At 40.1% G+C, this 15,041-nt stretch overlaps 1 protein-coding gene across 1 annotated transcript in view; it reads left to right on the top strand.

Moving 5' to 3' along the window:
* ugp2b (UDP-glucose pyrophosphorylase 2b) overlaps positions 1–15,041 on the top strand; it is a 41,026-nt gene that overhangs the window by 12,453 nt on the left and 13,532 nt on the right. Inside the window, exon 4 of the mRNA XM_062430342.1 lies at positions 10,715–10,900. Within this exon, the coding sequence (XP_062286326.1) occupies positions 10,715–10,900 (186 nt within the window). The remainder of the gene's footprint in view (positions 1–10,714; positions 10,901–15,041) is intronic.

Here is a 15,041-nt window from a genome sequence, read left to right as displayed (position 1 = left end):
AAACAAGGCAAAGCAAAAGATGAATGATGTGGTCGGTGCTTTTGGGTGGATCAGTGAAGTCGGTCTCTGGCATCTTCTTTCCAATCACGAACGTGTGTCACGCAAAACATGAAAGACATTTCAGACTGTTGGTGTTAGCGGTGGAAGCAGTATTCAGATCTTTCTTAAGTAAAAGCAGCACAAATGCAAACTATTGATCCTGATTTTTAAAAAATGACTTAAGTAAAGTACAGAAGCAAAATGTAGTTCAAGATTCAAGTAAATGTACCTATAATGTCCCCTTTCAGAGTGATTGTTTCTATTGTACTATTATTACTTATTTAAAAAAAACCTTTTTTAAACATTTTTATATACTGGCTGACAGAGTAAAGTAAGTATCATGTGTGTTGTCCACTTTAAAATCACAGTGTGAGAGTCCAGTGGAGTTTAAGCTTCTTTTTGATGTTTTTTTGTTAGTCGCTCACTTACAAATTCAATCAAAGTGCCAAGTCATCAGCGTTTCTTTGGGCTGGTTGTGCAGGATTTCCTTGTTTTCTTTCACCGAAAAGCACATTTTGTAGGTCATCCATAGTTGGCGGTCACAAGGGATGCTCTCAGTTCTCTCCTTCAGTTTCCTGAGTGCTGACTTGCTCTGTTTTTGTGTGAGCTTCAAAGTGGAGGATTGAAAGGTTTAACAGAGTTAAAAGTGCAAACTGAAGTCTCATTCAGTTTAATCTCGAGGGAGGGATCTTTCGAAATCCGATAGCAGTGTTTTGTATCAGTCAAAATATTGAATAGTGAGAGGAAGCACGTGAAAACAGGCAGTAAGTAAATGGAGCAGGAGCAGAAGTACATGTTGGGTGTTGATTTGCAGGCTGCGTCATACACTGAGGAACTCTTTTCTTCTTTTTCTACTGTAAATTTGTCTCAACCTAAGCTAAACATGTCCCTGTACATGATATGAAGCAGAGGTAGGCTTGTGTCCTTACTTAATGTTTAACAAAATCATTTACATAGAAACGTATAAAACAGATCACCTAATTCATTATTAAGTCATTGTGAAGTAGATTAGTTTTTGTTGCTTGTTTTCTCTCTCTCCATAGTGATTTAGTTTTTTCGTTTTCAGTTGAGTGAGTTTGTCATCATGTATTTTGTTTATTTTGTTGTGATGATGGAAAGTTTGACTCACAACAGAACTGACCGTTTTAAACGACTGCAGCTGTGAATCGATTGCAAAACATGAGAACGTGTCATAATTTTACAAAAGGGTGGTGAATTATAAATTACAGCAATAACAGGGTGAACATTAGTGCTCTGTTTAATATAACGGGAAATTATGCAGATATTCAGTCCATGAATATCTAATAATAAACATCACATCCAATAAAATGATCAAGGACATGCTAACTTTAGTTCAGACAATAAAATGTTGATAAGGATTATTTATAATTTACAGTCCTATGTGATGATTAAACTATTTATCAATGTTACTTTTAACACACATAACATGTTATTACAATCATGAAATGGAAGATAGACTGATGAATTGGTTTAGAGTTACTATATATTAGGCTGGTATTGAACTTAGATATTGGAAAGTTAGTGTCGTCCAGTAGCGATTGGACGCAGAGTGTTTTATCTTTGATCAGGCTCCACAGCAGCTTTTATCAATTTGTTTCAGTGGTTTTTATGAATAGAAAAATGAAAACTGTCATGTGTCTTAAAGCGCGTGCTTTAGGTTCCCATATATGAGAAGTGCAGTGTTTGCTTTCCCCCATCCCCCTCTCCAGGATTACATTTGTAAGAGATCAATTGGATATATAATAATATTTTTTGCTTGAATTTTGTCACATTTTAAAGATATTTAATCTAGAAATAATAGGTGATGTCCACTTTCAACATGCACACTAATATTAAACTATTATTCCGTATATGACAGTATTTCCGGTCATGTAAACTGCATATTCCATTTGGATATTACGAATTAGGCTCTATTCTGGATGTAGGATTTTCAGATTAGGCCTTATGTGGGATATGCACATATTACTATTCAGGTTTTAGGAGTCATTGTTTGGACGTGTATACAGCGGTTTTGGAAAATAGGTCTCATTTGGGGTTTCAAACCACAGTTTGCAACACGCAACCCTGTTGCCTGTTTACCACCAGCTCTGTTGTTAACAGACCAATTAGCCAACAGTTGCGAGGCTGGGACAGAGATGCATGACGGGCCGGTTGTGTAATGCTCTACTGTGCAGGCAAAATGACACACGCTGGAGCAGGAAGGCAGACAGAGGGAGAGGAATGAGAGGAGAGTTGGAGAGCTGGTAGGGATGGGCTCTAAAAACGGTGCACGCCATGTTCACGACAGGGACGGAGAGACTTGGTTAATATCCTGACGTGTAGCCGTGGACTGAAGGTGATACTCGGCAGTGTAGTAAACATCATGGGACAACAATGTGCCTGTAACATGAAATTTATATCAGTCACTTAAATGCCTGCGGAGATCTTGTGATTCCTGTTCCCACTGGAGAAGAGGGAAACCCTGAAAGCCCCTCTGCATGTAAACGGGGATATTCATTTTCATTAGCCATGTAAAGAGCTCAGTCTTTTTTTGGAATAATAAGACATTTTTTCGGCATGCAAACATAGTCCCTGATATGTTTTATCAGCACATGTTATCAACCACCCCTAGTGAACGGTTTTAATGCTCTTCCTGTTCCAGTTGATGAGTGTTTGTGTTCGATGGAGTCCAGATTAGCAGCCCAGTGCAATAACATGAACATGACATTTAATACAATATGTTTCCACTGACACAGGCAGGGTCACTGACACAGAGGTTATCCTGCTGTTTCCATTACGCCATTAGAGTTTTTGTCTTTTTTAAGTACAGTAGATGATAACCTTTTTAATTGTTGACATTTCCCAATGATGTGCACTGCCAATTAAAAAAAACAAAAGATATGTCCCCGCCTCATCCTGCGAAATACAACTTGTTGTTTAAATTGTATTTCTAAAGAAATCTCACAGGATCAGCCGGTTTCATGCCAGGGAATTTAGCTGTTTAGTTTGTTGGCCAGGTTTGGTTCTGTCTCACTGAACTTTTACAAACCTTCCTCTTCAGCTGTTTGCCTAGGACCGGACCATTGAACCAAACACTCACACACACACACACACTGACACAAACACAAAGCCTCATCTGTCTTTCCCTCCTCAGTCAGTAGCAGCAAGCGTGGAGTAACTGCTTCACTCTCCAGTTCCGAGCCGCCTCATTTGTGTTCACGAACTCCGAAGCTGCAGAAAGACAGACAGAGATGAAGAAGATTAAAGATGTAGGAGAGGACCAGGAAGAGATGAATTAAGCGCACAAAGAGGAGGCTTTCCGGAGTAAATGAGCGTTACATAAAGAGAGACGGAGACAGAGACAAGATGAGAGCTTGGGATAAGAAAAGTGGCGAGACAAGTATTGAAACAGGGAACATTAAGTGAAATAGAAAGTGACAGTGAGACAGTAATGAGGGAGAGAGAGAGAGAGAGAGGGAGAGAGAGAGAGTGTGTGTGTGTGTGTGTGTTTGGGAGAGGGAAGAGGGTAAAGAAGCATCTTTTGGCAGCATCATATCCCAGAGAGTGAGAGTAAAGAAGAACACAAGGAAAGCTTAACTTTAACAACCACTGCCAAAGACAGCCACCAGATTCAAAATCACCCTCAACTAAATTAATGATTCACCAGCTTTTTAAGCCTATGAAGACAGTTTGACACCGCTCGCCCACCCACCACAGAGACTAATAGAAATGACATGCTAGCCTGCTGCAGTAATAATTTAATTGGTATATTTTTGGCATCTAAAGGCATTTTTCAGGTCGTGCAGACAAATGAACTGAAAGGAAAAGAGGTGAAAGAACACAGGGGAGCTCTTTTCTCCAATTATAAAATAATAATGCAAATAAAACACAATCACAGGCATTGCCAAACATATGCTTTTAATTGTGTCATTTAAGCCATCCACAAAACCAAATAGAGAAAAATACATACAGTCATCACAGTAACTTCAATTTCTCAGTTGAATTTATACTTTGACTTAGCCAATATTATCTTAGCTTTAATCAATCATATCAGATAGTCACAAAAAAACATTGAGCCAAAATCAAGCTGCCATTTGTTGCATTTCCTTGTGAGATATATACTTTTTCTGTTTTCAAATAATAGTATTAACACACAGACAGGCTCATGAGCTGTCAATGTCAGGAATGCGACTCTTTTACCAGACTTCGTTGTTAGTAGTTTGCCAGCGGCTAATTAAGGAGGGTGTGACAGATATTATGCGGAGAATGTGGATGTGACCCAGCCAGTTTAAAGGAAGCACTGGATTTACCTGCCCTGAAAGTCACAATCATGACTTGTGCACACCATAATTACACTGTTGTAAATGTACACCTGCCTAAAAAACTGTTTAAACACCACTGGGAGTAAATCTTATCCTGCACTACTTAAATACTATCATAGCACTTAGCACTGTAACCTTTAGGTAAAGGAAACTGAGGGACATCTGCTCAGTTTGGTGTTTAATGTAAACATATTCCTGCATGTGTTTTGAGGTGGGTCGGAAAAGATCAGAGTCTACCTTTTTGGAAAACTGGACAGCTGCTTTTGAAGATGAAAACAATTACTGACGATTTAAAATATCATAAAAATGATTGTCACTGATATTTAAGAGACTGTATTCAGGTGAGCCTGAGAAATACTGACATTGTGTATTTGAGTGTCAGGGAAATGTGAGATTCAGATAAGAACAGACAAACGTTTGGTTTCTGACTGTTGAAACATTTACAGGAACACATTGATATGAAATGTAGCGTGGAATATATGAAGCTGTTTCACTTTTTCTTGAACAGTTGAACTACTAAGTATTACATCAACAAGTGATCTTTTTTTAAAGACATGTTTCACACAGTACTTTGGTTAAAGATAGTCTGCGCTGAATAGGAGGCACAGCACAAAGACGAAGAATAAAATATAGAAGCATTTAAAAGTGATGACTGGGGAAATCATCAAGGCGTTGCAACTTTTGGTGTCATTATGAATAACTGAAAAGTTAGCATACATACACCGACCAAAGCTACTATCATAACATCCACCGAGATAGTGCAGTTTGCAACACCTCAACATGCAAAGTCAGTCAAGATTTTGACCGCCTTGCATCACATCAGACAAATCTCTTCACACATATAAAGCCAAAATCCCCAATAATAACTTGTGTTAGCTCTTAATTATGACTGTTATGACTAATTAAGTTATACAATTATGTAAAGCAATAGCATCATTTACTGAGTCATTTAATTAAACATTCATCATCCAGCTCTGTTATGTGAGCGTACATTTTAAGATCAGATAAGATAAGATATTCCTCTATTAGTCCCACAATGGGGAAATTTGCAGTATTACAGCAGCAAGTAGACAGTAAAAATAAAAGAGCATCAGTATGAAAGAATAAAGAACAATAAATAGTACAAAAAACAATAACAGTAGTACAATAATAATACTACAGTATATAATGAAACAATTATTATAAATGTGACATTATTTAAATTAACAGTAATATTGGTATTGAGTGGTAATGCACCAGAGATGATATTGTTATTGGACATATTAAAGTGAAGAAATAGTGTGAGATTGTCCAGGTTGGGGGTTTGAGGTTTACTGGGAGAAGTGCTGATTGTACAGTCTGAAAGCTGCAGGGAGGAAGGACCTGTGATATCGCTCCTTCACACATTTTTGATGAAGGAGTCTGTTGCTGAAGGAGCGCTCCAGTTCAGTCAGGGTGTCTTTCATGGGGTGGGAGTAGTTATTCATTAGAGAAGACAGCTTGGCCATCATTCTCCTCTCTGCCACCACCTCCACTCGGTCGAGGGGGCATCCCAGGACTTCTGCAGGTCACAGGTGGGTGTGTTGTGTGTGAAGTCTGCAGTGTAGAGGGTGAAGAGGAACGGAGCCAGGACTGTTCCCTGCGGGGGCCCCGTACTGCAGGCAACTGTGTCTGGCACACAGTCCCAAGATCTCACATACTGTGGACGGTTTGTGAGGTAGTCCAGTATCCAATAAAAGTGAGGTGCTGGTCCACTCCTGTGTGCTCTAGCTTGTCCCTCAGGAGCACAGGCTGTATTGTGTTGAAAGCACAGTGTTTTCCACACAAAAGTTAACGTAGTCAGTGATGCAGCTTGTGAGGCTGCCGATGTCCTCCCCATGAGGATCACAGAGTTCCTCCCACACTGTTGTATCGAAACAGTCCTTCAGAGCCTCATCAGCTTTGTCAGACCATCTTTTAACAATGTGGGTGATGCTGGTTGGCAAGAGGTGAACCAGTTTGTGGTCTGCTCTTCCAAGGGGAGGGAGTGGTAAAGTGACAGTTTTTAAAAGCTTCCCACAGTCTGCACGTACAGCAGCACAAATGTTCAGTTTTCTATAGTGAAGAATGATCGAGCTCTGCACCGCCGCCGTCCTTGGGTCAAGGACTGTGCACAATCTGTAGGAAATAATGTTGGTATGTCTGACAAAATCCTGCAGAATGAGTTAACGGCGTGCAGCACTGAGAGCTTTTAAAAGGTTATATTGTGTACGTGAGTGTGTGTGTGTTGGGGGGGAATTGAGATAGAGGTCGAGACAATTTCCTGTTTTTTTGTGATACTGTGCTTCACCTTTATACCTAATCAAATTTTTATGTTGTTTTTTTAGTTGTTTGTTTAGTTTCCAAAATAAAGTAGCTAAAATGAAGCAGAGGATGGGGGAATGATAATGTGACAGTTTCTATATGTATTATCTATAAGGGATTTACATGTAAGGAGGATTTTCTCTTATCTTATTAACCGCTTCTGTTCCTAACCACGACAGCAGTATTGCTCTCTAGATAGCAACGTCTTTCTGTTGATCATTTTATTCACTACTTTGGTTCAGACTGAAATATATTTAGAAAGATAATTAAATTACACCACCAAGAAGATGACAATTATGGTTTTAAAGTAGAGCTGCAATTATTTTGTTGATCAGTTTCAGCTTCTCAGATGTGATGATTTAATGCTGTTGTTTGTCATACATGATAGTAAATTGAAAATATTTGGGTTTTGGGAATGTTGGACAGGTTTTTCTTTTATTGTTTCTTTACAGACAAAATCATTAATCAAGAAAACAGTCAGCAGATTAACGGTTGCAGCCCGAGGTTTGAGTGAAATATTGAGACAACTAAGTCCATAGAGGATAAACTCCATTAACTAAGATTCTTTGACTTTTTATCAAACACCACCATCAAGTCAAAGTTCCTACTTGAGTTATACTTGGTTTCAATGTGCTAAAAAGTGAATGTTAATGTGCTTAAAGGCTAAACCAAGAGGGTGAATCTGATACATACCATCAGATAACATCAGCATGTTAGCATCGTCACTGTGAGCATACTGCCAAGCATAAGTCAGTTATATTACACTCCCACACCATGGATACAGTTATTTAACCACTACAGCATGTTTGGACATTAATCATTCTCTCACATGTACGAGTGTGTTCCTGATTTCAATGCAAATACTTGTTAATCTTGGTTAGGCAGCATGAAGCCAGTGTGCGCTTTAATACTAGAAGTCATATGTAACCTTAATTTTAGCGAACAGTCTCTCATCAGCGAAGCAGTTCAGCAAGGTCAAACACAAATTAAATAATTTGTTATGCAACTCTCTTAGTTACATCAACCCTTCCACTACACTTCTTACAGTGTTTTACAGTTTTTAAAGTCAGTGTAGTAATTCCAGCCATGTAGACGTCTTTCATCCTCCTCCTGAATCTGATTAACATGTTGACCAAACCGTATTTTAGTTGTATAACATTTCAAATCTTGCCGGCACATATTTGTGTCAGTCCAAAACAGTAATCCATCACTGGGCTTATTGCCGTAGATAAAATGCCAGTTGGATTTCTTTCATTTGCTCATTCCTGCAGCTGACAGCAGCGTGTCAGTCAGTCAGTGAACGCAAGAAAACAATAATCTTCCTCTAGATCTAATCGCTTCAGAATTAAAGGTAGCAGTTTTATCCCAGCAGTCCGGTCAAAGAGGGAGTCCCTGCAGGCCGCTGAGTGTTGGGTAGAGTAGCTGGGAACAACACACACACACACACACACACACACACGCACACACAAACAAAAAAGAGCAATCCCCATCTGTATTGTCCAGAAAGGGGAAATGAACATCTGGAAGTGGAGGCTGTTTCCCTCCGGGGTACAGGGGTAGGATGGGGATCCCAGCTGAAAAGCACATGTTTCTCCACATAACTACACACATGCACACGCACACACACACACACACATCAAAGGCCTATCTCTAACATTTTTTTCCAGACCTGAATTCCTCCCAAACCTTTTTTGTGACCTTTATCAGTCAATGCTACCATTATCTATGTGCATTGTTATCCTGCAAGTCAAGTCGTCCTTCAAGAAAACCGCTTTCCGTCTCAGTGAAGGACAAAGAGGAATCAGCAGCAGCTGTGTCAAGGTTGATGTTGTAATTGTAACCTCATCCTCCAGGTGGGGTGAGATGGGGGGGGGGGGGTTTAAATACCAGAGGGGAGTCTGTCTGCTTCCATCATGAGGTCTGCTGTGTGTCGGATGTCAGCGATCGGTGACTCAGTGTTTTCAGCAGTAAAGGACACAGGATGACCCCCCGGCCTTTTCATTTCCTTACACACACACACACACACACACACACACACACACACACACACACACACACACACACACACACACACACACGTGAACACCATCTGATGGCCTCACAGCTCTGACACACAGTATGCAGGCAAACTGAGCTCGACATAAACACTGATACGCTCACTCACACATTTAACAACAAAAAGCTGTTGTAGCGTCTGGTTGGGATTTTGGTCTCCCCGCCGCATGCTTCTGCTTTACATTACTCACTTTTTTTCCCTCTTTTTTTTCTTAACTTCGTTTAGAAAATTCTTTGGGAAAGGAATAAAATGAATTCAAGCTGGATGAAACTAGAGAAACACAACACCAGTGGGAAAGCAGCAAGTTTTCTGCTGAAAATGAATCCTGCTGCAGTTTTACTTTCAATTACAAAATTCTGGTGTATTTATACAAATGAGAGTCTCTGCTTCACAAAACACTAACGGTGTTGTAAATTTTGAAAGTCGCATACACTTTTTTTTATTATCCCTGCTTCACTTCCTGCTCTGTTGGAGAGAATGAAAGAAGTCAATATGAGATGTGTGAATACGCTGATGTGAGGGCTGGAATATTGACTCTGTAATGTGTGTCTCTCTCTCTCTCTCTCTCTCACACACACACATACACACACACACACACACACACACACACACACACACACCCTACTCGATTGATTTTTGGTGCCTTGCCAACAGAAGTGCTGAAGACTACATTTGGAACTGGCTATGTTGCTGTGTTGTGCATTAAGTCATTGTAATTACTGTTATGTGCACCACACTCAAAACATATGTGTGCTTGTGTCTTTAGTTTTTTTTTTATACATTTAGCATTTCTTTTCTTTTCTTGTTAAGAAAAAGGAATTGCAGCAAAACAAATTAGCAATGTGTGACATTTTCAGATTTCCATGTCAGTTCAGCTCATTACACCGCTCCGTCTCCTTGGTTGCTAATTAATCAACCCACACTCATAGCAGTTACAGTCTCTGCTCTGCATCTCCCAAGCAACAGAAAACATTACCAATTTGTTTTCAAATAGCAGTAAATATCAGTTAAATCCAAGAAGAAATACATAAAATGATCTCAAACTCTGTTGATTCACAGGTGTCCTCTGGTGCAAAAACACCACAGTAAAAAAACCTTCCACCAAACATTTTTTAAAGCTTTGGGTGTGTTTGCGTTGTGTTCTTGGGGCTGCAGGAGCAGATAGTGGCTACTCTTTTGAATGCTCATGATCCCACCAAACACACCGCAGCACGTGTCAGAGGCGGCTTTCCACTGAACATACGCGTCTAATTTATTTGTGATGGAAGTTGCGTCAAGCTGCACAGAGCAGATCAGCCAGGCAGGAAGTCAGACACAGACACTACATAAATCACCCGGTCAATTTTTTAAATAAAACACCCAGTGCAGAATCCTGATCATTTATGGTCAATGGACTAAATGGACTGTACTTATATAGCGCTTTTCTAGTCTTTTTGACCACTCAAAGTGCTTTTACACTACGTCACATTCACCCATTCACACACTGATGGAAGGGGGTTGGCAGGGTGCCAACCTGCTCATCAGGAGGGAACTAACCATACATACACATTCACACATCGTTGGCACAGCAACAGAAGCACATTTGGGTTAAGTATCTTGCCCAAGGACACATTGACATGTGGACTGGAGGAGCCAGGAATCGAACTGCCAATCTTCAAATTGGTGGACGACCGCTCTACCTCCTGAGCAACAGCCGCCGTACATATTACATAACCACATAAATATTGTCATGACCGGTGGCACCAGGCCAGAGGTCAACCGGTCAAAGGGTATTTGTTACCCTGGTCATTTTGGAAGTGGAAAATCACAAGATTGCTGTGGCCATGAAGCAGTGTGGAGGATGAAACCATACACCGTAGCGGCTGTGCATGGTGGAATCAAGACGTTCAGTCAAAACTATAAAAACTGTAAATGTGTTGTTGTTATTGCTGTTATCTCTAACCCTTCATCTCTCTCTCTCTCTCTTCTCCTTAAGATCCAGCCCTATGATAAGATCGCTGCTCGAGGCCTGCCGGACAGCGTAGCTGACAGCCTGAACAAACTGGTGGTGGTGAAGCTGAACGGAGGCCTGGGCACCAGTATGGGATGCAAGGGCCCCAAGAGCCTGATCAGCGTCCGCAACGAGAACACCTTCCTGGACCTCACTGTGCAGCAAATAGAGGTACAAAAGTCATCAGGCCTTGGTTCAGTCTCTCTCCACACCCCAATCATTTCTGTACAGTCCCTTACATTCTTCAGGTTGCTAGAAACACGACTCAAATGAATGATAATGTTTGCTGCATGATTACTGGATATGTGTAAATAGAAATCTGTTTCTTACAAGTTCACTACATTAACTTTATAAAGGGGAACTATGTCAGCGTTGTGTTTTAAGCTTGTTGTGCCATAAATTCAGTGAATGTAGGTTTGGGGATGACGCATTTAAAAGAAATTACTTAATTGACAGACAAGCTTAATTTTGGCTGATATTTTTTATAGAGCAGACTGTAGAGTAATGACAGGAAATGAAGGAAGAGATGCAACAAAGTGCTTTGGCCACACTTAAAAATGGACACATCGCGTTTACATGACCAGCCTTTTAAACCACTTGTCCACCAGGGTGCTACCTGCTAATAATAGTCTCAACACAGATATTTGACTTGTTGGAGGCACCAAAACCTATCACCAAACCTCACTGCTTCTTTCATTTAGTCATAAGAACTAAATAACCAGTTTATGGATCACTGAAAAGTAATATAAATCATTTCAGGCACCCGTGAAGCTCTAAAACTAACTGTCTCACGCTCTGTGTGTTGCTCTAGCCTCTCAGTTTCTTGATGAGGTTGTCCATTATTTTTTTATTTATTCAGTAGTAATAAAACCTCACTCCTCATCCCATAAATCCATCAGTGGATAATAGCTTTAAGTTTTTGCTCAAAGTGTTTCCTTCCACTCACAGCTGACAGCCTTCATGTACAAATCACATTCTTACAGTTTCCCAACTTTGGCGGCAGGCTCAACAGTTAGGTGTTGCCTCACTTAGAGGTGCAGTGTACATACCCGTAGCATTGTCACACAAACAAACACACCAGCGCTCTGTGATGTCAGAACGGGTGGGACAGGGGAGCAGGAAGTGGTAATGCAAACATCAGCTCCGTGTAGTGTTGTTTGCTCTGTTGTACTGATGTTAAATAGCGTGTGCAATATGCTTTCAACCACTTGTCTCTTCCTTTCACTCCATGATGCTACATGTGCATCTTCCTCCTCTGCTTCTTTGTGTATCTCAGGTGTCGGAGGAGAGACTTGACGTTTTTTGGAAAATAAGCCGAGGGTCTTTTTAAATGGAGTCTAGTGTGATATCACGGTGGGGGGGGTTGTAGTGAAAGAGGATCTGTTGGTGTGCAGGCGGGCAGGTCTGTGGGACTGGCAGGGAAACAGAGGAGGCTCTGTGCTGCAGGAGAGGAGTGTTTGTGGAGGAGGGGAGGAGGGGCAGTTGTTTGTGCCTGATCATACATCAAGACATGACATGTACTATAAAAAAATAAAAAAATAAAAACCCCTAACTCCCTGCACCAGCAGTACAACCAGCCCTTTGAATCATTCATGTTGTTTCAAACTTAATTTATGATCTTTCTTAATTTACTGCACATAATAAAAAGATGCAATAGTCAGAGCTTCTAGCAGCTTTTACCAGGTGAAGGCTTTGCCTCCATATTGATTTCAGCTAATAAATAATACATTTTGGTGAGAGTTAGTTATAGATTAAAGTTGGGTTAAAGTTTTGAGGCAGTTTAAGAAGTCTATCTAGGTTTGTCAGTCAGGCGATGATGCCAGAGCTGGTGTGTACCATATTGTGTAACTGAGTTTATACTCTGTCTGTGTGTGTGTGTGTGTTTCATAACAGCCCCATGGGATGCTTCTCTCCTCCCAGGCAGCACACACTGCTCTCTCTGTGTCCAACTCACTGCTCTCCATTTTCTGCTCAGGTCTGGTCGGATTACCTCCTGACTGAAACAGCCTGTTTAGAAAGAGAAGAAAATGGATCCCATACACACAGCGACCCGTAAACCTCGTCCCCCGAGTGTGTGAACGCCCCTTCTCAGCTACTACAGCGCCTCAGTCAGGGAGGGGGGTGCATTTAGTTTGGACGTTTTCAGTGCAGAGATCTGTATGTTCTCACTGAGAGCAGAGCAGATGTGGGAAGATCTGACGAAGGACAGGCTGACTGGAGTGGCGCCATCTGGCTGCAGAAGTCTTCTGACTAGATCTGATAAGTTAGGCAAGATGAGTGAAGAAAGTATAAAACAGTGCCGTTGTTAAGTTGCTCCTTAAAGCTCAGATGGAAGTATAAGATAAGGATATGTTAAAATAATACAGAGACACAGGGCCTCTTCTTTACAATAAGAGATCTTCAGACTTGTTTAGAGAAGCCTATAAAACATCTGTTCACATTAAAAACCTTTTATTTCATATACAGTTACAATACCAGTCAAACCGAAAGAAACGCTTCTGCAAACCACAGAGGAAACAGGGGTCATGTCTTCAGTTTTGTTTCTAAGAAATGTGTGTTGAGTTTAAATCACCCAGAAGTCCAAAAAATCCCCAGATTTCATGGCTGTATTATGTATTAAGAGTTGAAACAGTTAGTTTATGAATCAGTTAGTTGATGAGTGAATCAGCAGTCATTTTGCTACTATACTAGTAGTGGCTTCACTGGTCTTCTATAACGGTAAACTTGAAATCTTTGGTATTTTGGACAGTAAAAAGACATTTAAAGTAGTATAAAAATTCCACATAGATGGGATTTAAAAGATCGCCAGTGTGTCCAAGAGATGCAGGGAGGGTTTACTCAAGAGTGGAAAAATGAGCGGTTTGCTTACTTTAATGGTCTTGGTCATCCCTCCTGTCTTTGCCTTTGGCTGTGCAGACCTCTCCACACACCCAGTGTCAACACACTATAAAAGCAAAGATGTTGTAATGCTTTTTTTTTTTTTAGTTTGTGTGTAATGCATTATGGCGTGTGTGAGCATTAGGAGGGGTGCATCAATGAAACTTGATCTCTTTAACATCCTGAAGTGTCATTACATTTGCACAGTAAGGTGTTGGAAAGGTTTACACAGTTATATATATATACAGATGCAAATGAGATGAGGGTTCATTATGTGAAGCGAGCAGATGGTCGGCCAACACCCATCCTGGTAATTTAATATGAGAAAGATCTCATTTTCAAAAGTTGAATCGTTGCTTGATTTCCTTGTTTTCTGTCACAGGCTAGAAATTCAACTCTTGCACAACTTTCCCACCGTCCCATGCCCATCCTCCTCCTCCTCCTCCTCCTCCTCCTTATTTTTCTGTTATCTCGGTTAAAGAAAATCCCTCACGGTCATTTTTCCTTCCTTATGTGTTCACGCTGACTAAACCATCAAGCTACAGACCGTTATTGTGAGGACGGACACTGTGTCTTTTGCCTCAGTGTTAGTTTCATGTTAATCCAGCAATTCAGATGCATTTTATTGTTGCACTCACTTACATGAGTTGGATTTATAACTGACACAACAGCAATTTACACTGAAACACAACAACAAAAGAGTTTCTACAAGTAGACTTAACTTTAACCTTGTTTTTTAGGACTAATACAGTATTTTTAGTTCTCTTTTAGTTTGTATCTCTAATAAGCAAAGTGTATTCAAAGCTTCCTATCTTTCACTATTATAAACTATAATCTCATTTAATTTACTTTCACTATAATCTATTCAAATCCTACTGGTCCCATGTTGTTTTTGCTTACAAGAACACCTCATTTAATCAGTTTTATATCTACATTTGGATAAAACTGAGTTTTTTTTTTAAACAAGGCAGACCTTGACGAGCTGAATAATCCATTTATGAAAGTCTTTCAGCAACTTAACAAAACCTGCACCTGCCCACCATTATACTGGTCTGGATCGTATGCAGAGTTTTTTTTTGTTGCTTGTAACGTGATAGATACCATTCATTTAAGATAACAAAGACTGTTTTAAATGAATCAGAGCTCAGCCACATTGTTCTGGAAGCGAAAAACAAAATTTTTGCCCACTGATATCAAAACACATATATCTTACTATCTCCTTCTATATTCCTGTTACTAACTATGACCCAAAATAGTGAAGTGTGGTTTTATATGTCCAGTGTGTTCAGCTACTCACACAAAGTCATGTTTGATTGAGTGAACTTTTGTAAATGCCTCTGAGCACATTATGAGTAAACATTTGAAACCATTTTATAGGAAGAGAAAAAAGATGTAATGATGTAAAAATACTGATTTTTTTCGACATATTTGGCAT

This window comes from Scomber scombrus, chromosome 12 (genome assembly GCF_963691925.1).
Source record: "Scomber scombrus chromosome 12, fScoSco1.1, whole genome shotgun sequence".
Lineage (NCBI taxonomy): Eukaryota > Metazoa > Chordata > Actinopteri > Scombriformes > Scombridae > Scomber > Scomber scombrus.
Note: the sequence above shows the minus strand (reverse complement) of the source record. Positions and strands in the feature narration are given on the sequence as shown.